This window comes from Camelus ferus, chromosome 1 (genome assembly GCF_009834535.1).
Source record: "Camelus ferus isolate YT-003-E chromosome 1, BCGSAC_Cfer_1.0, whole genome shotgun sequence".
In the NCBI taxonomy this organism is placed as follows: Eukaryota; Metazoa; Chordata; class Mammalia; order Artiodactyla; family Camelidae; genus Camelus; species Camelus ferus.
In genome coordinates, this window is record NC_045696.1 from 7,154,145 (window position 1) to 7,180,253 (window position 26,109).

The 26,109-nt window shown below is 37.2% G+C and overlaps 1 protein-coding gene across 1 annotated transcript in view; it reads right to left on the minus strand.

Annotated features, from left to right (window-relative positions):
* Positions 1–496: 496 nt before the first annotated feature.
* The window catches only part of DYRK1A (dual specificity tyrosine phosphorylation regulated kinase 1A), a 128,658-nt gene continuing 103,045 nt past the window's right edge, over positions 497–26,109 (minus strand). Inside the window, 7 exon segments of the mRNA XM_032467019.1 lie at positions 497–3,710; positions 3,712–3,804; positions 10,075–10,199; positions 10,674–10,980; positions 19,656–19,796; positions 21,043–21,189; positions 23,690–23,976. Coding sequence (XP_032322910.1) covers positions 3,183–3,710; positions 3,712–3,804; positions 10,075–10,199; positions 10,674–10,980; positions 19,656–19,796; positions 21,043–21,189; positions 23,690–23,976 — 1,628 coding nt within the window. The 3' untranslated portion in view covers positions 497–3,182.

The following is a 26,109-nucleotide window of genomic DNA, read 5'->3' on the forward strand; positions in this document are numbered from 1 at the left end:
TACTCAGGTTAATTCATAAAAAAGAGGAGACTTTAGGTTAGGATTAGTTCACTGTGGCAGGAATTCTAGACTTTATACAAGAAAGTCCCTGACAGGCCCCCACACAAGGATCCAGGGAAAGAGGAACAATAGTACTTGTATTTCCTCTCGCTTCCAAGCAGGTCAAGGCCTAGAGAAAACCATCCAACTCTCACATTCGTCCTGAACACCAAGAGCTATCAGCACTTTGAATCAGAGAGGAACTGTGAATATGGTAATCGTTCACATAAAGAATCAATTTTAAAAAGTAAAACAGTGGTCTGTTTCACCTCCAATTTTCACTTCCCAAGATTTCTGAGTCTGTGTCGATTAACTACTATTTTCCTTTTTATACATTTGACTGAACTCGCACTCAGTATACCTACCAGACCATACCTGGACCAGGTTGATTGCATAGGAAGATTTTTACTATGTTTACATTTTTCTTAAATTAATTTTAAAAAAGCATAGTAAAGAGTCTGAGGACAAATTATTCAACTGTTTATCATACATAAGACCGCATGACTATAATACAAAGGGGGGTTCTTTTTCATTTAACGTTACAATATACACAGCAAGTCCGGACCAGATCTTACAATCTGCACACAGGTATTTAACCTTTTCCATGCTGTTTATGTTTACAATGCACAGAAGTCCTGTAACCAAACCGTGTAGTAAAGCACACAAAACTGGACTGTAACATAACACAGTATGCAGAAGCATTGGATTTTATGACTTCCTTTATGTAAATAGCAGTTTAAAACTGCTTTCGTTTTTGTTTTTTTTGTTTTTTTGTTTTGTTTTTGGTGCTTGCTAAGATGTGGCAACCAGCACAGAAAAAAATGACCTGACCCATGTATCTTCCTTCACCTCAATTCCTCAACAGCAGTAACTACTGAATCCCTTTCGATATTGCTGGACTCAAGATGGTATCCTTTTATTCACTGTAAACCTTCATGAACTACCAAGTTCAAGAATCATCCACAGGCTTGACATTTAATTACAAAATAAATATGGATTTCCTGATTAACAACAAAAAATTTTTTGTGGTTTATAAAAACGGATATTCCCAAGTTTCCATTCACATTCACATAGTTTTAAGCCTTTCTTTTGTCACTGTTTACATATAAAAACCTGCTTTTTGTTCAGAAAAAGCTGACCTAGTCAGCCACATGGAATTGACCAATAAAAAGTAATGTGGTGTTCTGCTGAGTTGTTTTGAACAGGGTTATCGGCAGAGGTAGATTACTGCTTCTTTTCTAGGCTTCTTTGATCCTGGACAGGTAAATTCCTTATCTTCATTCTCCCAATTCAACCGCTCAAAAGTATAACACCGTAAAATTGGTCAATTTGAAATGGGAACACAAATTTAGCAACTGCCAGACTGTGTTACATTAAGGCAGCATAATCTCAAAACTAGGCACCTGTTAAACACCAGCCTGTTCACTTCAGGTCGCACGTGAGAGTTCTGCTTTACTCGTGCTCGTATTTTGGACCTGTTGGTGCAATCAAGGTCTCGCGTTCAAGTTTACAAGTAGGTTAATCAGGAATACAAGAATCAACTGCTGGTTCCATAGCTTCTGGATCCAGTGTCCCTTTACCTTCAGAAGCCTGAACACATTTAGGATGTAACAGATGTTGTAATCTTGAATTAGATGTCAATCTATTATGTTCAGTACACAGATTGCTGTAAATGTATTGGCTATGGATTCAACAACAGTTCCAGTTTTGTTTAAGCAATAGTACAGCCATAATTTTTCAACTGACATTTAAAAATGGTCTAGTTACACCTTGTGTCAAAGTGCAGAACTGCTACATTATTGGTTACAGACATCTATGTGCTATAAAAACAGCTTTGGTACAATAAATTATCAAAAAAGAAAATAAATTTTTGTAAAATTCACAGCATAATTGTGAGGCAAAAAAGCAGTCACATAAAATTCTGCATTTTTTAAAAATGTTCAGGATGAACAGAAGACATCTTTGTGCAGAAGAAATGGTGGAGATACCACGTGCCGAGAAAAAGCAAAAGAAAAAGTAAAAAGCAGGAAGGGACACAGCTGTAGCTATTTCCATCAAAGCAAACCACTACTTCTGTGACCTTCAACCAATAAGGAAGTCAACTTTATGACACACGCAAAGTGACCTTGCAATACCTTACAATTAGTGGGTCACAAAAGTCTATTTTAAAAGAAAGGCCTCTTGAATTACCCATTCTCTGTGTTTTCAGCATTAAGGACTGTCTGCAAAAGCATGTCCCAAAGTGATTGCATCTGAAATGGTAGGCTCTTCTAATTTCGAGTCCAAATCCATAAGGCCAAAGGTTATCCCAAAGACCACCACTCAGACCTCCCCAGGACTGGCCACGACTGACCCGTTGATTGCTTCTCAGTGCACCTTGGCTAGGAGACCAGTCACGTTCCACTCCTATCTCACTGCGGCCCCGACAACGGGAGGCCCCCAGGATCCCAGGGAACCGCTGCTTTGCTCCTCAGTAGGTTCAGACAGGAGAGTTCTGATCCCGCCACTTAGCATGCTTACTGTGCCTTACAAACGCCAACACCACCGTCCCTTCCATACAGCTGAAGGTGATGGATGCTGTGTGAGCTGGAGGTCCCTCTTCCTGACAGGACTGCGTTTCCGTGCCCAAGTGTGTTTGGAGGACTTAAAAACCCAAATGTCCCACCCCCCCACCAGAAACAAAACAAAAACAAAACAAAAATGGGAAGAAAAAAAAAAAAGGAAAAACGAAAAGGGGGAAAAAAACACCCTCATGGGGCCCTTTATGCAAATTATGTGCAGTGCCTTTTATTTTAAAATTAGTTGGCAAATGATCAAGACCAATGTCAGAACAGTAACTTTTGTGGAATAGAAAGACAAAAAACCCCACTATGACTGGGATGTGGCAGGTTAAAATGGGGGAGGCAAAAAGAGGACACCTCTGAGCTATCCATGAAGATGGGTTTGGACATGGCTCTTTTAAAAACTTCATTGTCCCTTTGCAATCTTTTCAAGTTAAAAAAAAAAAAAGTCAGCTTTGCCCTCTTGTAGCGGTTCAGTGTGTTAATCTCCTTCTGATTCAAGCAGCTTTGCACTTTGTTTTTTGGAAAAAAAACACCACTTCTATAAAAACACACAAGAAACAAACTCAAGTTTCAATTTAGTCACGAGCTAGCTACAGGACTCTGTTGCACACAAACTCCTGTCATGGGGGACTCTTCTCTGTCAGCCCCTTGCCTCATTGTCAGATGTCCTTCAGTCATGTAATGTGCAGGACCTGTATTAGCAGAAAACTGGTACGTTGGATGTCCAGCTATGCCAGTCTCTTGGCGGGGATTGGAGTAGACGGTTAAATTAACGTCCATAGCTCCATTTTGTCCAAAGTCCAAGGTATTAGCAGCCACTGGGCGATTCTGGTAGGCCTGATTGCCTTGATTACCAGTAGAGGAGGAAGATGTGGAGGAAGAAGTAGTTGAGGAAGACAGGGATGTCATGGAGTGGTGACTATGGCCAACCTCCATAGAATCCTGGGTAGAGGAGCTATTTGTTGGAGAATTGTAGACCCTTGGCCTGGTCCGGTTACCCAAGGCTTGTTGTCCATGGTGGTGGTGGTGGTGGTGGTGGTGGTGGTGGTGGTGGGAACTGTTTCCATGGTGGTGATGCAATGCATTCTGCTGAGGGGCTACATGGAACGGTTGTTTCTTGAACGGGATGAGTTTCAACAGTGACTTGTGTGGGAGCTTCAGTGCCTGACCAACCAAGGGGAGCAGGAAATTGCTGGCGCACCTGGAAGAACAGATTTTAAGAGGATTTATTCAGAGAACCATTGCCAAGTTTTAAACTTCAATGAAAAGCTACAACACTAGCATTTACATTAATTAGAGGTTTCTGAAACTTCAATGTGTTAGATAGTTCTGTAACACAAACTTCCACAAACATGTTCAAGAGTGAAAAACATTTTACTATGCAATCTTCAGCAAGTTATACCCATAAACAGGCTCATATATTTTACTGGCCACGTTCTTTCCTTGGGAGCATTGCTTATGCCAGGGGTCAGCAAACTTTTTCTGGAAAGGGCCATAGCGTAAATATTTCTGATGGGTCCCAAAGGAATTCTTTGCTGTCCCCCTAAAGTCCCTCCCCTCTCCATCTTTCCTGTTTTGATAAAAGCCCTACTACTCATCCAGCTGCGCAACCATCCCTCCATTCAGACAGCCAGCAAGCACTACTGAAGCCACCTCCATACCAGAGCCCAGTCTGGCCTCTCTTCTCCATCTCCAAAACCTGACCCTAGATGAGGTCACTACCATCTCTTGCCCAGACTAATACAACAGCCTCCTAAATCAATCAACTCCCATCTTCCATCCTTGCCTTTTTCCAAACCACTTGTCAAATAGGAAGAATAATTCTTTTTTAAAAGCACAAATCCAAGTTAGGCAAGAAAAGGGAATAAAAGGCATCCAAATTGGAAATGAAGAAGTAAAATGGTCACTATTTGCAGATGACATGATATTATAAAGACTCCATCAAAAACCTGTTAGAACTAATAAATGAATTCAGTAAGGTTGCAGGGTATGAAATCAGTAATAGAAATTTGCTGCATTTCTGTACACTAATAAGGAAATATCAAAAAGAGAAATAAAGAACACAATCCCATTTACAATGGCATCAAAAAGAATAAAATACCTAGAAATAAATTTAACCAAGGAAGTGAAAGACCTGTATATTGAAAACAAGACACTAATAAAAGAAATAGAAGACAAAATAAATGGAAAGATAGTCCATGCTCACAGATGGCAAGAATCAATGTTGTTAAAATGTCCAAAGCAATCTACAGATTCAATGCAATCCCTATGGCAAAATTCCAGTGGTCTTTTTCAAAAAAATAGAGAACAAATAATTCTAAAATTTGTAATCCACAAAAAAACCACTGAATAGCCAAAGCAATCTTGAGAAAGAACAACAAAGGTGGAAGCATCATGCTCTGTGATTTCAAACTATAATACAGAGCTGTAGTCACTAAAACAGTGTTGTATAGCATAAAAACAGACACATACATCTATGGAACAGAACAGAGAACCCAGAAATAAACCCACGCATATATGGTCAATTAACTTATGACAAAGGAACCAAGAATATACAATGAAGAAAGGACAGTCTCTTCAACAAGCTGTGCTGGGAAAACTAGACAGCCATACAAAGGAATGAAACTCAACCACTATCTGGTATCAAACCCCAAAATTAACTCAAAATGGATTAAAGACTTGAACCTAAGACCTGAAATCATAAAACTCTTAGAAGAAAATATAGGTGGTAAGCTCTTTGACACAGGTCTTAGTGATGATTTTTTGAATCTGACACCAAAGCAAAAGCAACAAAAGCAAAAATAAACAAATGTGACTACATAATACTAAAATACTACTGCACAGCAAAGGAACCAACAAAATGAAAAGGCAACCTACTGAATCAGAGAAAACATTTGTAAATCGTATCTCTGGTAAGGGGCCAGTATCCAAAATATATAAAGAGCTCATAAAACTCAACTGCAAAAACCCAAACAACCCAACTGAAAAATGAGCAGATCTGAATAGACATATTTCAAAGAAGACATACAGATGGCCAACAGGTACAAGAAAAGATGTTCAACACTATTAATTACCAGGCAAATGCAAATCAAAACCATGACAAGATATCCTCTCACACCTGTTAGAATGGCTATTATCAAAAAGACAACAAAGAACAAATGTTGGCAAGGATGTGGAGAAAAGGGACTCTCACTGTTGGTGGGATTATCAACTGGTGCAGCCACTGTGGAAAACAGTACGGGGGTTCATCAAAAAATTAAAAACAAAACGACCATATCCAGCAACCCTAGTTTTAGGTATTTATCTGAAGAAAACAAAAATACTATCTTCAAAAGATACATGTACCCCCATGTTCACTACAGCATTATTTACAATAGCCAAAACACGGAAACAACCTAAGCGTCCAATGAATGAATGGATAAACAGAACAATCCCAAACCCATGTGCAATCTGCATAATCTGTACAATGCTCATCTCTCCAACCTTTTCCTCCAGCCACCTGGGTTCCGACTATACAGGGTCTTCCTTCCATTCCTCTACCTGGTCAAAATCTTTCAAACGCCTCAGGGTATTTGTACTTACTGTTCCCTTCTGCCTAGAACGCTCTGATTTCTAATTTCTGCTTCGATGCTTCTTCCTCACCCTTTCAGTTCCAGAGTCTCCCCTCGTCACCATGGCTAATGCTGCCCCAGCTTCTGCAGCAGAGGCTACTAGCTGTCCTCAAAAAACATATTCTTCTTCCTGAGCACATGACTGCACTCCATATACTAGTCTCCCCTGTACAAGACATGGCCATGTGACTGTTTTAGTCAAAGGAATATGAATGGAAGTCCCTATGTCATGGCCAGATCTGGCACCTAAAATACCTACCAAGTCCTTCGCCTGCTGGTGGCAGCAGACAACTAGGCCCTCGGGGACGAGCAGTCACAAGACGGTAGGGGAGAGCCACACCACTAACCTGAATACCCATTCAGGACTATTACATAAAAAAGAGTACTTTTATTCCTTTAGCTACCATATTTTGGGGGTCTACTGATCTGTTATCAGTTGGGCCTACTTGAATTAATATAGTCCACTCAACAAACAGCTCTATTACATTAGGTTTTGTTTATTTACTGTGTCACTGTAAGCGCTAGGAAGGCAAAGACCGTGTCTTTAGCACCAGTAGCTAGCACAGATCATTAAGTATTTACTCAATGAAGGTGGTCTCAGAATCAAAATTCCAGAAATACTATTGAATATAATCCAGTAGAAAAACAGAAAGGTCTCAGAAAACACTAATGGTTTTTAAATTATGAAGCTACTCACAGGGAAATATATACACAATCTTGTGGTGGCTCACAGGGAAAGAGAACGTGACAATGAATGTATGTATGTTCATGTATAACTGAAAAATTGTGCTCTACACTGGAATTTGACACAACATTGTAAAATGACTATAACTCAATTAAAAAAAGTTAAAAAAAATTAATGAAGCTACTCAAAATTCATGCATAAGAAGAATGAACAAAATATAACTATACTCCGTCCAGTACCATTTTTCATTTCAGACTTCTCCAAAGGTGACCACACTGACTGTGTCTCCGAACTCTGTTACTGGGAAGCTAAACTGATAAAACTACATGGAGAGCAACCTGGCAACAGCTAACAAAATGACAAACCACACTGTTCTTTGATCCAGCAACTTCATGTCCAGGAATTTTTATCACAGACAAACTGCATGTGTGGATGATTTATATATAGGGTTATTTATTATGGCATTATTTGTGGTAGTAAAAAAAGACTGAAATAAGCTAAATGTCCATTTATAGACTACTGATATGACTTACAGAATATCTAAACAATGGAATACTGTGACTCAAAAAAACAAAAAGAATGAAAAAGCTCTCTATGTAATGATACAGAAAGATACATATACACATACATGTAAATTTTTTAAATATATATGTAACATGTTAAAATAAAAAACCAGGTGTGAAACAGTATGCATGGTATGCTACCATTTGTGTACAAAGGTTAGATGAAGAATATATTTGTATTTGCTTGCATATGTATAAAATATCTCAAAAAGGATACATAAAACTAGCAACATTAATTTAGAAATTGGGTGGCTAGAGGACACAGAAGGGAAGACTGTTCACTGAATCCTCTTTTATGTTTACTTTTAAACCATGTGAATGTATCAACTATTCAAAACTTAAATAAGAAAAGAGCTGAGGCAAATAAGGCACAACACTGACATCTGTTACACGTGGGGGGGGGGGGGGGGGCAGGTGGCTTGGGCTACTCCCAGGATGGTTTTTTGTGTGTTTGCAGCATTTACTGTATTTAGAGGGAGAAAGGGAAGAAGGAAGGAAGGTTGTTCTAGAGAATCAGGGAAAGCCTGGCAGTGATATTTAAGACCTGCAGGATACTCAGTAGTTACCAAGGCAAGGACAGAGGAAAGGAGCACTCCAGGCCGAGCGCAGACAACGGGAGAAACGTGAGAGAGAACACACATTTTATATTCCAAAAAGTGAAGAGCATCCAGTATGACCAGAGAGGAGGACGAGCGGCCTGCGGAGGGGCCGGACCGCCGGAGCAACGGTAACCTTCCTAAGGATTCTGAGTTCTTTTCAGTACAAGAGAAGGCCAAGAACTGGCTGAAAGCAGGGGATAGACATGGATCAGACTGCTTGACTGAACACTGACTTGGCTGCAGAGAAGAGAACGGGATAGACTGGTGAATGAAACTGGATGGTGGAGGACTAGTCAGAATAGTCTTTCTAATCAGATAAACTAGAGATGGTTGTCGCAAGGGGGTGAAGTGAGGTGGGGAGAATAAAAAAACACACAGGCTATTCAGAACGCATGCTCTCCACCCTCTGATTCGCTGCAGGCGTGAGGGAGAGAGGAGGCGCCGGGTGTAGGACCTGAGCAAAAGGGTGAGTTCAGGGCCATTTGCACCAAGAACAGGTAAGGGCAGGAGGGCGGCGGTGGACGTGGAAATGACGGCAGCAGTTCATGGGCCGCATCTGCAGTGTCGTGTTGTGGAGCCTTTCAAAGCGATACTGACAGTAAATGATTAGAAATAAAGGCATGAGGCTCAGCAGTGACATGTAGGGCAGAAATAAAGATGTAAGTGATGTACCTCAAGACGGTTGCTATGTCACTGGTTAGAGCTGTAAGGTGACCAGGAAGTGTGTCAGGTGAGGGAGAGGGACACAGGGCGGGAGGAGGAGGAGAATCCAGAAAGGAGACAGTGGGGGCGGGGTGGGACAGGGGACAAGTAAGACGGAGGAGAGTGCTTCGAAGAGCAGGGGCAAGCCAGTGTTGTCAATGTGAGTGAGGAACAGACCGAAGTGACCGTGTGCCCTCTGGGCACATCATGACAACCACTGGTGACACTTCAGGAGCAGCTCCCGGAGCCAGGAGGCAGCCCAGCTGGGGCGAGCTTAGGAGTTGGTAAGGGGGACAAGACAGAACCCACGGGAAGCAGAAATGCGGGGCGAGAAAGACATGGGCCAGGGAAAGGTTTTGCTTCCGACGGGAGACCCAGGGACGAGCAGGGGCTGCAGACAAGGAGAGACATGGATGGGACAAACGGAGGCTGGTGACACACAGTTGAGGAGTCCCTTTCCTAAGACTGTTCCTTACACAGTGACGAGTGAGAGAGAACAGAGAAGGCAAGACCAAAGGTTTCTAAGAGAAGAAGGGTTTGAAACAATTATTAAAGAGAACGGGAGAGAGACGATGGCTGGAGAACCAGGAAAGCTTGCCCAGGAAGGCTGGTGACCGTGAGGAGGCAGCTGCACACGCAGATTTCTGCACCGGGGACGGGGGCTGGTGTTCATCAACTTCAGTTTTATTTCACTCATCAAATAATATACTGGCCTCTTGTTATAAAACACCACTATGCAGTACTCAGCATGAATTAACTTACTATTTTACAAACGGTATTTAATGAATATTTTTACTACCACCATCTGCTTCACCCCTTAAAAATTTTACTTAATTAGATCTTCTTCAACAGATTTAAAAAACAAAAAACCTCCAAAACAAAAAACGAAACAAAACAACATGGAGGTGAGAATCAAACCACAATTCGGAATCAGATTCTGATCAAAGGTCACGGGAGGCAGAGAGTGCAGTAATTAAGATGAGCCTCAGGAAGTTACTTAGCCCATGAATTCTCAGTTCCCAACGTAACATGAAAATCCACACTGTGTGAGGCTCAAAATGCTGCCACAGTAAATGAATAAACACAGGGAAAAAACACTTGGAGCAATGGCTGGCATGTGCTCAATAAATGTGAGCTATTTCTAAACAAGGATGTGCTTCTTCAGTCATAAATAAATTAGAATGCCTTATAAACGAGGAAGGTACGGCCCTGCAGAGTAAATGACACAATCATTCAGAAGACACCTGGCACCCAGTACTGCCCCCCCAAGACACGGCAGGGCACAGGGCACAGGGCGGTGCCAGGACTCACCTGTGGACTGTGTGTCTCGCAGTCCATGGCCTGGACGGCGGCAGTGAAGTGCCCACCGCTGTGCCGGTGCTGGTGCGTTGGGTCCGACCTGGCTCTCCCACTGTTGCTCGTCCCCGACGATCCACCTGAAGTATCACAGCACAACACACCTTGTGAGTTGAAAGTTAATTCTGTCCAAGTATATATCCTGCAACTGTAACATTAAAACTGGAACTGTGTCACCAAAACAATTTCTATTAACATGCAAGTATACCAGAAAGGCATCCAATTCTCTGCGGTCTTTCACATCAACCACTGAACTAAAATGTAACCAAGTTTGGTTACGTCGGGAAAACTCAAGCATGTAGACCAAGTATTTCCATTTTAAAAACAATTTAAAATGTTGGTTTTGTTCCCAAGCAGCATTTACTGACACATATAACTAAGTGTTGGAGGTTTGGGGGAGGCGACTTTTTTTTTTACTAGCCACAAAGAACAGATTTAGGAAAAACAGTTCTTCCCTACCCGTTAACAAACCTTAAAAACACTTTAAAATAACCCCTACTTTGTAAAGAAAAGGGTAAACATGTCAAAGCCTAATTAATCTCAAAAGAACCGACCTGAGCTTGAAGACGTACTAGAGGTGGTGCCAGAAGACTGCGACTGCTCCATGGCGGGGCTCGTGGACACGCTATTACTCGTGTTTGTACCTTCGTCAGCTGTCTTCTTGAAAAAACTGTGCTGCAGGGCATAGTAAGGTTGAATTCGAGTTTTGGGGTCATAATCAAGCATCCTTAAAATGAGGTCTTTGAACTTCAAGTAGTCAGCTACTGTATGACCCGATTCCCCAGCACGACGCCCACCAGGTCCTCCTGTTTCTACTCCAAGAATATTATGAAGTTTACGGGTTCCTGGTGGTTTATACTCCTAAAAAGAAAGATGAAAAGACTTCCTTTAAATTTGATGGAACATGTGAAAGCCTACATAACATCAAATATGTTTACATATGTGATATGTTGAGGTCGTTATTAAAAAGAATGCTTTATAGTTAAAGCCTCTGTATTCTCGCACATTACTATTCTGAATGCACAGTAGTTCGGAGAAATTCAAAGTAATTTTGAGACCAAAAATGACTATAAAGATCATCTAGCCCAGGGATCAGCAAACTACATCCCGGCCCAGATTCTGTTTTTATACAGCTTCAGCTATGAACTTTTTTTCATTTTTAAAGACTGTGAAAAACAAAGCCAAGCAACAATACGTAACAGAAGCCCATGAAGCCTAAAGCTTTACAACGGGGTCCTTTGCAAAGGCAGCGTGCCAGCCTCTGCCCCAGCCCGGGGGGGGGGAGGGGGGAGGGGGGGCGAACCTCTTTTCTGCCCGATGCACCTGTGAACTCAGGTGTACTTCCTCAGTAACCGCAGCTCATTAAAGCTGTGGGGATCACTCCTAATAAAGAATCCCAGGTCTAACTCTCCCTGCTCCTATTCAGATAAATCAAAAGCAAATTATTTATGCCTCCTTTTAGAAAATATGTTTAATAATAAATTGTCTTAACATGCACTGAGATTTTTTGGAAGCTCATTTCTCAACAAATAACAATATACTCTTTAAAATCCCTAAGACTACTGAATTTATTCAGAATAGTATCAGTGGACTTTTGTTTCTAAGAACAATATAGAAATTTGTAAGAGACCATTGCTCTTACTCTAAAAATCAAGAACAAGCCAGGCAGGCAAACCACAAAATCACTGCTTTGTAAAAACCCATCAGAGAGCTGAGGACTAAAGAAACCACAATTAACTAAATTCTAGAAAATGAAAAGCCTTTCCTAGGAGAGAAGAGACTTATGGTGGGAGAAGAGCAAATGCCACAGATCTGATGGAGAATCCAGCCCAACTCCAAACCAACTTCTAACAGCTACGTGTGGCTAGGCTGAAGAATGGGACAGGCAGAGACCCAGAGAGGATCCCCCAGGGCTCTGCAAAGCTGGGGCCGGAGCAGCAGGCTGGGGACAGATGGCCCTGAAGCACAAGAAGTTAGGAATGGGCTGCTGGCTGGTCAACATGTATAAAAGATCGCTCCAGTCTCCACAAACACTGCTTAAAACCTATGAAAACAGTGGAGAATAGAATCTAAGTCAAACAAACAAAACAAACAAAGCCCAGATTCAGCTAAACTACAAAAGAAATCGACTCAGTCTCTTCACACTCGTGGCCTGGAGAGCGAGAGGCATGCCTCTTTCTACAGGGAACCAAGATTCACTTCCACCTCAACTGTTCTTAAAGACACAAAGTCCAGCATACATTTAACTAATTACAGATATAAGAAACAGAGAAACAAAAACTGGGTCCATAATCAAGTGAAAAAAATAGTAGAAAACCCACATAAATAAATGACCCAAATGTTGAAATTGGCAGAAAGGCATTTAAAAATAACCATGATGAGAAGAATTTACTTCAAAAGGCAGATAACATGTGTGGACAGTTGGGGAATTTCAGAAGAGAAAATTAAAACTATTTTAAAAAAAAGGTAAATAAAAATGTGAAAATTTCAGAACTAAAAAATGCAGTATCAGAAATGAAGAATTCATTTAATGATTTTTAACAGCAGACTGGGTTCAGCAGAAGAAAAATAGTGAACTAGAAGACAGAGCACTAAGAATCATCCAACACCCCCTACAACTAAACAAACAAAAATTAACCAAACACACAAAAGGAAAACAAAAGAAGTAAACCGAACAGAGACCTCTAATACTGAGCACTATAACATACATTTAATTGGAGAATTAGAAGAGAGAGTGAAACAGAACAAACATTTGAAAAGATAATGTCTGAGCATTAATTAAAAAAAAAAAACTGATGAAAGAGATCAACCCACAGATCTAACGAACTTAGCAAACTCCATGGAAAATAAATGTAAAGAAACCTATACAGAAGGACCTAATAGTCAAATTGCTGAAAACTCAAACATTAAAAAAAAAAAGAAAAAAAAAGAAAAATCTGCCAGGAAGAAGAGAAATATTTTATAAAGAGAACAATGCTTAGAAAAACCAATGACTTCTCTTTAGAAATAATGTAATACAGAAAAAAATACCATTAACATCTTTAAACAATGTTATACCATCATTTCTTTGGCCGAAATGTAAACCTAGAATTCTATATCCACTGAAATTTCCGTACCTATGGACAGTATCTTCCCCCAAATAAAGGCGAATAAACGTATTTTCAGACAAACAACTGGTGAGACAATTAATCAACAGAACTTGTTCACTGTAACACAAAAAGTTAAAGGAAGTTCTTCAGGCTGAAGGAACATAATACCAGATGGAAATCAGGAACTGCAGAAAGAAATGAAGAACTAACTATATGGGTAAAAAAGAAAGAACTTTTTATTATCTTTATTTTTTATGTCTTTTTAAATCTCCTTAAAAAGTCCTTTTTAACTTAAGCAGCTGATGTGTCGTGAGGGTTATGACAAGCACTACACAATGATAAGTGTGGAAGGGTCAGATAACAGCACACAATTATTACATGGTTTATCAAGTGATATCCTGTTAAGGTCAACTGACAAGTTAAAATGCACATAATAAGCAACATTAAAAATTACACAAAGAGGAACAGCTAAAAAGGCAGTGAGAGAAGATGAAATAAAATATGAAAAAGTACTCAACTCAAAAAAGAAGTCAGGAAAGAAGGAACAGGGAACAAAGAACAGAGAAGAAAAACAGAACACAAATAAGACAACAGTCTAAAATCCAAACCTGTGAAATATTAAATGGGCCAAATAGTCATTGTGAAAGAAAGATACTGATTGGGTTAAAGCATGACTCCACTACAAGTTGTAGACAAGTCATACTTTATATATAAAAGTATGAACACATTTAAAGTAAAGGGTAGAAAATATATACTATGAAAATGTTAAGAATTAGAAAGCTGGTACAGCTCTAGTAATATCAGACAGAGTAGACTTAAAGACAAACCATCAGTAGAGATAGAAACACTTCATGGGGATAAAAGACTGAATTTATCACTAAGTCCTAATAATACTAAATGGGTATACCTATTAAGAGAGCTTCAAAAAACAAACAGCAACTAAGATAAGATTAAGTGAAACCCAGAATTATTACTGAAGATTATACACTCCTCTCAGTTATTGATAGAACAAATATACAAAGACACAACGTAAGAATGTAAAGAAAAATATCAAACAACCTGAACTATATTGACATTTATAGACCACTACACCAAACAAATATAAGTGTTCATGAAACACACACCAAGACAGATTACACGCTATGTATAAAACAAGTCTCAATGGATTTTAAAGGAGAAAAATCATGTTTTCTGACCACAATGCTACTACATTAGAAATCAGCAAAAATAAGATATCTTTAAAAATCCTTTGACTTTTGAAATTACATAACATTCTAAATAATGAGTCAATAAAAAAAATCACAAGAGAAATTCGAAACATTTCAAAATAAATGAGTGTTAAAACATAACATATCAAAAGCTGTAGGATGCAGCTAAAGCAGTGCTTAGAGGGAAATCTATACCATTAAAAGCTATAGGAAAAGAAGAAAGTTTTTCCACATTCAGAAGCTTGAAAAAACCAAAGTCAACCTAAAGTAAGGAGAAAAAAGGAAATAACAGAGGGAAAATCAATGGGAAAGAAACTAGACTAAGAATATGAGAAAAATCAAAAGCCAGTAGTCTGAAAAGATCAATAAATTTACAAATTTGATAAACCCCAAGCGAGACTAACAGAGAAAAAAGGAAAGAAAACACAAATGACCAATATCAGGAATAAAAGACAGACTATCACTACCAGATCCTCCAGAAATTAAAAAGACAATTACAAAGTATTATAGGTAATTTTATAACAAATCCAACAACCTAGATGAGAAGGACAAGTTTCTTGAAATATGTAGCTACCCAAGTTGACTCAAAAATAGCTATATATTTATCAAAATATGTCAACTACAATCAATAAAGAACATTCCAGGTCATGATAAGTTCCACTAACTCCGTTAAACATTTACAAAAGAAATAATGCCTATTTTATACAAATTCTTTCAGAAAAATCAGGAAAGAATACTTCCCAATAGTTTTGAGAACAGCATAATCCTAAAATCAAAATTTAGTGAAAATATTACAAAATTTTAGACAACTATCCACTTAACTACAAAGAAACTAATCTCCTATCAACAGATTAGCAAACTGAACCCAGCAACATGTAACAGGATAGTATACCAAGAATAAGTCTGGCTTACCACAACATGAGCTGAAATTATTACAAAAATTAATTAATGTACTTCACCACAAAACAGAAAAAAAATCGTATGACCAGTAGTAGAGTGCATGCTTAGCACGTACAGAGTCCTGGGTTCAATCCCCAGTACCTCCATTATAAGCAAACAAACAGCTTCCAAATCATGTCTACAGATACATGAAAGGCCATGTGACACCATTTAAAACCCATTCATGATTTTAAAAAACAAATTATAAAAACACCTCTCAAAATATTAAACATAAAAAAATCACTCCTTCAAGTTGATAGAGGGCTATGAAAAATACACAACTAAGTCACTGATGTTGAATGACTTTTCTTTAAGGCTTAGTACAAGGAAAAATGTCTGTTCTCATCATTACTATTCAATATATGGAGATCCTAAGTCAGTATAACAAAATAAAAAGAAATAAAGGCATACAGATTAAGAGAATGAAACTGTTCATTCATGAAGATGTAATTATTTAACTAAAGTCTGCAGAATCCCAAAAACAAACAAACAAAAAAACCCCTAGAACAAATAGGTAAATTTGGCAAGGTGTTAAGAAAGTCAATATACAAAAATCTACTGTATTTCTACATATTAGCAATGAAAAATTAGAAATGGTTTTTTAAAAATGACACTTAAAATACCCCCCAAATTAAAACCTTAGAAATAAATTGAACAAATTTAGTGCCAGACTTCTGCACTAAATGCTACAAAATGCTAAGAGAAATTTAAGACCTAAATAAATGGATAAACCATGTTCATAGATTAGAAGAGTCACTACTGTTAAGATGTCCATTCTCCTGAATGGAATCTCGGTGCAATCCTAATCAAACTCCCAGCAGGACTTTATATACAAATTTATAAGCTGATTCTAAACTTTATTATGTAAATAGAAAGGACCTAGAGGGGGAAAAACCCAACAATTTTGAAACAGACGAGAAGAGCTGGTGGACTTATACCACTTGAATTAGAGACCTACCACAAAGCTACAGTAATCAGCAATGTGGCACTGGTTCAAGGACAGACAGACCAATGGAAACAGCAGAGTCCAAATAAAGATCATCACACAAAAGATTGATTGCTTTTGGATAAATGTGCCAAATCAGATCAACAACTTAGTGGTAAGCATGTGACAAAAATGAACTTCAACTCTTATATCCCCATCCCATACTCAAAAATTAATTCAAGATAGACCATGAACTCTGACCATAAAAGCTAGAATCAAAACAAACAACCTTCAAAGGAGAGTATCTTCACCAACTTGAGGAAGGTAAAGATTGTTCATAAAAAAGGGTTGACAAATTTTATTTTGTCAACATTAAAATTTTCTGTTAATCAAAAACTACAACTAAGCAAATAAACGGGCAACTCACAGTCTAGGAAAAAATACTTGTCACATATATGTGACAAAGGCTTATATCCGTTATATGTTAAAAAAAAAAAAAAAAAACTCCTACAACTCAATAATTAAACATTCCTATAACACACAGGCAAAAGACTGGACAGACTGTCACAAAAGAAGATATATGAATGGCTAATGAGCACAAGAAAAAGTGTCAGCATTATTAGTTGAGAAGCAATGCAAATGAAAACTGATATATACCCATTAGAACGGCTAAAATAAAAAAAAAACATATCAAATGGTGAGGATGTAATACAACTGAGCACTCACATGTAGGGGCGATAAGATGATAAGACTTTGTGGGACTATTTGGCATTTTCTTGTGAAAGTAAACACACATAAACCCTAATGACCTGGTAACTCTACTTCTAAGTAGTGACCCCAGAAGAAGAAAAACCTGTGCACAAAAGATCTATAAAAAATGTTCCCAGTAGCCTTATTCATAATAGTCCTAAAATGGAAGCAACCCAAACCACCACTGACAGGTAAATATAGATAAATTATGGTATTTCCATTCAAAGAAATACTATGATGCAATTAAAAGGAATAACCTCTTAGACACACAACAATATGGATGAATCTTCAAAAACAATGTCTGTTAAGTGAACAAAACAAAATAATAAATATTATAGATTCCGTTTACATGAATTTTACTTATGAGTAGTTAAAACTAACTTATAATTACAGAAATCAGAGAGAGTGTGGGATGACAGAAAAGGGTCACAAGAGAGGTGGTAGAAATAGTCTTTTAGGTAGTGGATACACTGCTGTATATAAAAGTTAAAACTCAACAAAGTGAACATTTAAAATATGCAAATCTTATTGTATATAAATTATACTTCAATAAAACAGCATCATTTGCAGTCTTAATTCTTCATCCTCCTTCCCCACCAAAGGAAAAAAATACATAGTAAATATGAATTTCATTACTAGGAAGCAAAAATGGGCTCTTGAAACATAAAATGAGAAATTAAGAGTAAAAATAAAATCACTAAGGAAATAAACCACACAAACACACCCACTGACAGTGCATGCACTTCTATTTATACTTATGGTTAGAACCCCTAGTGCATCTGTCATAATGTAATCATTTGGTTACAGATTTGATTTTTTTGTTGTTAAAAATTTATTTCTGTTTAAAGAGAAATAATTATTTTATACTTTTAAAAATTAATTTTAAGTCAGTTGCTAATTGCAGCTAAGGAAAATCTCATAAAATCTATAATTAGTATATATTAAATGTAGGTTAAGATACTTTCAATTTTAAGAAGTGAAAAGATATATCTACTGTTTTTTGAAATGCCCCCCAAAATAATTTAAAATAATAATTATTATAGCCCAATTTTGGAGAAATGATAGGTTACAGCCCATAGTTAACTGTGGTTTTTCTAAAGCAGAGATTAGGGAAATGGAATGAGATGAATGTTTCATTTAGAAAAAGGGAAAAAATAACAGAAGTAGGCAAAAAACTTCAAATTGGAGAAAGAAGCAGTAGCCTGTATCACAGAGAGATAAAAACATTAAAGAGGCCTCATATCCTCCATGCTAATTAAAATCAACTGGTAGGAGCTACTTCGAACGCTGGTGAAGCTAAGGATGAGTCCCAGGCTGTGCTCTGGTTCAGTGGGGAACGGGGCCATGACTGATAAGCTATGTGGACAAAGGAAAAGGACTCAGGATGTCTGCTTGGTATTTTCCATCCTTTCTTTATGTGGAGTAGGTGTAATTTAGCTGCCGGATATTGCACCGCCTAAAACTTTAGACAATAAGGCAGAATGCAGTAAGTTACAAATCAGCTGTGAAAGCTATAACATTTTTCTCTTTAATGTTCTAAAAAAAATTGATATTAAAAGTTAAGACTCCATAGCTGAAGGTGAAGTACAGCAAACAACATCACCTTCACTTCACTGGAAATGACCCCTGGTGGCAGCATCGCTAAAATGCAAGGGCAAAATAAAAACCAGTGAAAATGCAACCTCTTAAGTGCTAAAAATGCAGAACTACAATCACAGGGTGTCTGGTATATATATCACACACAATCATGTATTTATAGATTATATCCATCCTATACTAGAAATAAACTAGATTACAAAACACACGATTATTTTCAGATACATAAAACGAGGTAAATCAAGATGTAAAATTGTCATTATTTACTCTTTTAAACTGACACAGTTTAGGTATCTGAAAATTACTAAAACAAATCTAACATTTTAAAAACCTCACTTCCAAAGATTTTGGAGATGTGAGATTCCTGCTATCCATGTCATCAAGCTGGGAATCTGAAATCTATCAAAGGACCGTCCAGTCAGTTCATATTCTTGTCACAAACTGCTTGAGTCAAAAATCCTTTTCTCTCAACTTAAAAAAAAAAAAAAAAAGCCATTTACTGCAGTTATGACTTCTACTGTTCACAGCTGCACTACTGTGAACTGTGACTTCACTATACACCCAAACTATAAGACACAAAGGCCAAATCTACTGATTCTACCATTGAAACAAGGAAGGGCAATTTGATCAGCTGCCTCAAAAGGCAGGGACATATAGGTTTTTTCATTTTTTCAGTTTTATTAGGTAAAACTGTTTACAATTTGACTGCACATATACAGTATATTGCATGTGGATACATATACACTACATACTGCACATTTTTAAAATACATATATATACATATTTACATGTATATACATATATATACTGACATATAGCTTTCAAAATGAAGCCTTAAAGAGAACCCTGAGGATTAATCAAACACTGGTCTGTAACAGATACTTTAGGTCAAACTATAAAAAATACATATACTTACGTTACCAATGGGACCAATTAAATATAACACAGATTTCAAGTAAATACAAAGTATGCTTAAAGACAGTTCAGTGAAAAGAAATAAAGGCTCAAAAAAAAATTTCCCTGTTTTACCCGTTTTCCGTCTTTGGTCTTCTTTAAGTTCCAAGTGCCATCTGGCAACTTCTCAAAGAACTTTCTTGCTTTTGGTGCTTGGTCAAGAATATGAGCAGGTGGAATACCCAGAACTTCCACTATTTTATTCATCTGATCTACCTGTATTCAAAATAAAAACAAAAACCCTGTAATTTCTACTGTAGTACATCCTACTTCTGCTCATCAATTCATTCATTCATTTATAAATTATAAATGCAGTGAGGGAGCAGGCGCACTTCAGGCCTGGCACAGGACGAGTGCAAGGGCCATGGCAGGGCCTGCGGCTAGACCAGACAGGAGGTCATGTGCGGGGACCGGTGGGAGAGAGGGAACGGGAGCAGAGGAAGCAAGGGACCTTCAAGCTGCTCAAAGGACTTTGGCTATTACTGTGAGTGCGGTGGAAGCCACTGAAGTTTCAGGCGATCTTAATATTAAGCCCATGGAAAAGGTACTATTACAGGGTAATATTATTTATTATTAAAAGGAAAACAAATATACACTATGGCAGTTACTGCCAAACAGGAGCTCACTAGCTACAGTGAAGTGACTGAAAAGGAAGGCAGAAGGGACAGGTGCGTAACACTATTTATTCACAGCTGTATAATTCAGGACAGGTCATTACATTTCATTAGTCTTTCTTGTCTCACGTGTAAATGAGCGGACTGATCATGATCTGCAACTTTTAACTTTTCTTTAAAAAACAAACAAAAAAACCAGAACCCCGCAAGTGAATAGTTTCAAAACCCACTGAAAGCCCAGCTCCTCTGACTGTGAGGGAGCCTGGCCTCTCCCTCCCTTGCCCTCCCACCCCTCCCCGGCACTGCCTCTGACCTTCAACAATCTTCTAAGAACAAAGACTGAAAGCCTGGGGACTAGAAGAATCACATTAGTCTGTAGCTCTAACTAGGTTCTCTAGTCCTAATTTGCCCTAAATTATTGAGATCAAATATCCACTAACCCTACCTACTGGTCATTTATTTTAACTCCAAATCATACCCTCAAAATTTACAGTGACGTTCACACTGTTTTTAGGGCGGCCCTCAATTCTTCAATATCATCTTTTTCTGTTATACTTAAAAATCAGTAAAATTTATACCAAAATACTTAATGTTTTCTAATCTAATTTACCGTTCTCCTTCATCAGCAGATTGAAAGATCTCACCTTCTATTTCGTAATTCTACACTCACCATTATATAACTGAAAAAATTAAAAATGGATAAAATCAAAACTGACCTAATACTTGAATGATTAAGCTGGTAAACAGACACCTTTTCCTAAAAACAACTTGAAGATTACACTGTCAGAGGTTAAAAATAAAAAACCATGAAAACAGAAACAGAATTTTTAAAGCGATCCATCATATACCTCATTGGCTCCACTGAACAGAGGTTCTCCAGTGTGCATTTCAACCAAAATACACCCAAGGGACCACATGTCGATAGCAAGGTCATAAGGCATTCCCAGCAGCACCTCTGGAGACCGATAAAAGCGACTCTGAATATACTGGTATATCTGAAATACATTTCAAAATAGTATTAATGCCAAAATAAGTTCTTTTAAATTGTGGTCAACATTAGATTAAGAATAATACTCTAATATTAACAAAAAAAAAGTTATTATAGTTTCATTTACTGATTTCAACATTAGACTGTGAATGTTATTTAAAGAACTAAACATTTCAAGGAAGTGGTTAGATCTGTGAAATACAAAATACACAAAATTCAAGCTCTTTCATTTAATTCCATCCTAACTGGTAATCAAGATGTATCTCAAAAATTATTCCTTATTAGAAGAAAATATTATTGAGAACAATTTATTTCCCTATTATTCTTTCCTGCTATGGCTAGCACTTGGTTTACCATGAATTTAACAGTTAAACTGTATTTAACCTAAATAATTAAGGGTCAAATAAACTCAGTACAATGTAGCTGAAAATTCAGACACCAGCACTATACTAGTCTCACAGACAGATCCTAGAAACATGCCACACAGAGATTCAACTGGGAGTTATTCCTGACTAATCACTTCCTCTCCACCCTGTCCCCTCCACCTCGCTCTAAGACTTCTTAGAAAAAGAAAATCTTGAAATGTATTATTTTCAATGAAGTAATCTGAGAATGTCTTGAGATCAATTCATCTCCATGTAGCCATTTAGAATTTACATCTAGAAATATCACTAAAGCAAAGACAGTTTTATTTTAAAAGGGAAAGAAAGAAATAAAATTGTAACTAAACTTCCTAAACTTAACACTCAAACCAGGTGGCCAAGCAGCACAGAGCTGCTTTCTCAGGAAAGCTTCTATGGCCCCGACCTACAACTCCAGCCAAGTCTCTGAGAATAAGCTTTGCCTCCACAAGCAGCTCAACCTAACCTTAAGGGCTTCTCAGAGTGAAGAAATTCTAATTCAAAGGGACCAGGAAGAGGAAGAAGTATTACATTTCCAAGTTTTTATAAGCCAGTGGCATCTGTTAAGCCCCAAAGACTCTCAACTACTGACACTGTCTTATTTCCCAGCTTGTGAAAGGAAGTCGGTCAGCTACCCGAGTAGCAGTTAGGTTATCCACAAGGCTGTGCACCAGGACCCCCTGAGGAATTTCTGCTGAGACATAATTGCCCTACCATCTTCTAACACTGAGCCAGCAGAACCAGGTTAGGGCCGCCGCACATCTACTTTGTAAATGACTTCCAGAGAATTCTGATATACTCACACAGTTTAAAACTTGAGCTAAAGGTACAGTTGTCTCAGTTTGGCTGGATAGTAGTGTTTGACATTAGGACACAATATATGATTTGGTTTAAATAGGAAAACATTTTGCAAGACTAAAACTCTATTCAAATAACTCTCAAGATGGGCATGTATTTTCCATTTACAATATACTTTATCCCACAGAGTATCTTCTGATTTTCAGAGGCATCTGAAATTGCAAACTTTGCTTCCTACTCCTTCAGTTTTTAAAAATGTTTTCAATGATTTACAGCAATCACTACCATAAGATAATTTGCAAAAAATAACAAAAGGACAATCTTGTTAATTGGCCATAAACCTTCATGATTAAATTAACCCACTATATTTAAAAGCTGGAAAAAAGTTGGACAGGACAGGAAATTCCATGAGTTTGGAAAAACAAGAAATAGAAAGCCAATATGAGATAGTAGTATCTGAATGTTAGTTATGTTTTCACTTTTTTTTTTAAAGAAATGTAGTTTCAAATACTTACAAGTGAATAGAAATAGCACTTAAAATGAATAAAGTATTATCAGATGGTGACCCTAGTTCAAGAAGAGAATAACCTACAACTTCTATTTTATATGCAAAACACTGCTAACGTAGCTTTTATAATGCCAAGAATTTTAGGAAAAAATCGCTTTCCTAAATTAGCTACACCTAAACCAACTTATTGCTATGGACACGTCTGTTTTTTGCACTCTGAAGGAAACTAGTTTGGACGTGTCAGAATTTATATAAGGAAAAAAGGATTTAAACATTTATCAAAACAAGTTGATATATATCAACTGTGTAGTTTCTACACTGTATTACCACGTGTGATGCAAAATTACCTGCTTTTTTTTTTAATCCATCAGTTTTCGAGGAAAAACACTGCTTGGATCTATATTTAGAGAAATATTTTACAGCAAAAATTCAATGTTCTAGTACTGGAATCTCCCCAAACTTACACTAAAACCCCTCTTTGGGAAATATAGTTGGAACAAATCACCTAATATTTAACATATTAGTCACCTATTTTCTCTTAGTCTTTTAGCATACACGTAATTTTTTAAAATAAACTTTGAAAAACCAACACCTTCTAATTGAAAGTATTACTGTTTGCAATTTAAAAGGTATCTCCCCCAAAATAAGTATCACCATAAGTGATTCAAGTGCTACATTTTAAAGATAACCATCCTGTAATTACCTCCAAACTGTATACAGATTAATAACACTTCAAGTATCTACCTACACTGTTCTACCTATTTCTATATTTTAATTTACAAGTCCTGAAATATACTTACCCTCTGCCCCAACTGACAAGAACTGCCAAAGTCAACAATCTTGATTGCACTGCGTTTGGGGTTACAAAGAAGGATATTCTCAGGTTTTAGGTCACAGTGAATGATACTAAGTTCTGGAGTCGCGAGGAAAAGCAGTGCGGTGCACATTTGCTGTGCAAACTTTCGTGTTAGGTTCAAAGAGACACCTCGAAAATTGGTGTTCCTCAACAAGTCATAGAGGTTGTAGGACAGCATTTCAAAAACTAAACAGAGATGGTTTCGAAACATAAAGTGGCGTTTTAAATGCACTGAAAGAGAAAAAAGTTTCATTTTAAATTAAACATACCAATTAAATAATAACATACACATGAACTCACAATTATAATGTCAAATGCAGAGTGAAAATCAAGTTAAAATTTGGAGATTAGCATTCTGCAGTAAATAGCACATTCTTTAAACAGTTAAAAAATATCTAAGTTGTTTATCTGCTGAATTAAATAGGTACAGTGTCTGCCAATAAGCAATTTATGATACAAGTACCACCACTGCAAGGCCTTGTGTACCCCTGTTCTCAGGGACCAGACACTGAATACTGTCATAGTTATTCCAGATAGCTCTGTAGAGAAACTTGTTTCAAATGATACTAAAAATCCAAAATGAAGGTAGCCTTGACAAATGGTTGTTTTATATCATTCCTGTTGAGTTATAGGTGCTCAATTTGGTATGTGTAATAAGTTTTATACTGAAGGGCAATGCTTTAATTTATTGAATGACTTCATCTCATGTGAAGTCAGTGTTAATACTTAAAGCACCACTTTTTGAAGCAATTTATCGACTACTAAGCCTTTTTAGAGGGTCCATAGTTATAGCAAGTAATATATTCTATGCTCTTTCTCCATTCATAAGCCTACTTATCATTTCTAGACCATGGCAGGGATCAAATAATCCACATTAAGAAATTATGCTGTGTGGTTTAAAAATTTTTTAAAAAGTATATTTTTTTTAAGTTCAAAGACTTAAATAAAACTCATCAGAATAAATTATATTGATCAATCACTTCAAAATAAAAAATTATCTGTATCATAAAAGAGCAACACGACTTCTAGACACCTTAAATTTAATGTATCTACTCTACTGGCAAGGCTAAATCTAGTGGGTTTTTTTTTTGGGGGGGGGGGTTAGTTTTCCAATATAGAACCTCAGTTTATTGAGACATTGCGCATTAATTCGGCATCTTCCTAAAGAAGTTTAAAACATTCATCCAAAAGAGTATTTGCAGTGACTAACACAATTAATGATCATTAAAGTCAGTTTATTAAAAACAAAAATGACAGCCATTATTGTAATATAACCAAGTAGCTAACAGTTCATGTTTTCTTTCAAAAAGGCAGAATTAAAATGTTATAGTAATGCTATCAATATTTTGTCTACCACTTAAGCAAAAACTCAAAATAAAACACAAGAGTGAAGAAGAAGAAGAGGTGAGGTATGTTCAGATGCCTCCTTTATAAGTCAAGCATCCTCAGAATGTCCTTCCTGGCCTTCTAACCCATTGAATGGAAATGTGCCCAGTTTATACAAAGTTGTAACTAATAGTGAAGACCAAACATTCAGTGAATTAGACGAGAAAAGGGTTCAAATGCAAATGTTATTACTATGGCCTGTATCAGATGATCTATAAAGACACTAAGAAGGAAGAAAAATGAATAGGATAAGCTCATTTTATTTCAACAATAAGGAATGAAGGTGTTTCATATATGAAATCTAATCTGAGTCTCTGGACCATATATCTTTAAACATCAGTTTTTTTTTCTATCATTTTGGAGGAAGTAAAGAACCACAACGTCCTCTCCTAATTTATTAAAAAGGAGTTTGTTAATAAAACTTAACCTCATGGTTACCAAGTAAACCAGCCAGCATTTCTGAACATGATATGCCTATTTTTAAAAGTCTCTAATTAAATGATCCTAAGATCTCTATCTTAAAATTTATAGCATCTTATTTTTATACTTGGCAGCAATCTGTTTCTTCTCGGTGGCATTTCATTTCAGTGTCATCAAATAAAACAATGATGTTTGACTATCACTGGCGTCTTAGATTTGATTAAAAATAGTATTAGAAAATGTGTAATGAGAAGATAGTTTACCCATATGTCAACTGGCCCTAGAAGTCACTACTTTCATAACTCTTCTGTCCCTTTTTTTTGTTTTCAGAGCCCTGGGACCTTGGATATGTTACTCTTTGAGACCATCTGCAGTACAAGGATTCTACCACCTTCCTTACAGGACTGCTATGACTATTACAGACAATGGAGGAAAAGCACAAGGAATATGGTAGAAGTTCAAGACATGGTGGCTATTATTTCTTGAGGAAGACATTCCAAAAATGGTTCTATAATCATTAACAACATAGTACCTCACTTCTAATTTCTGAGCTGTATT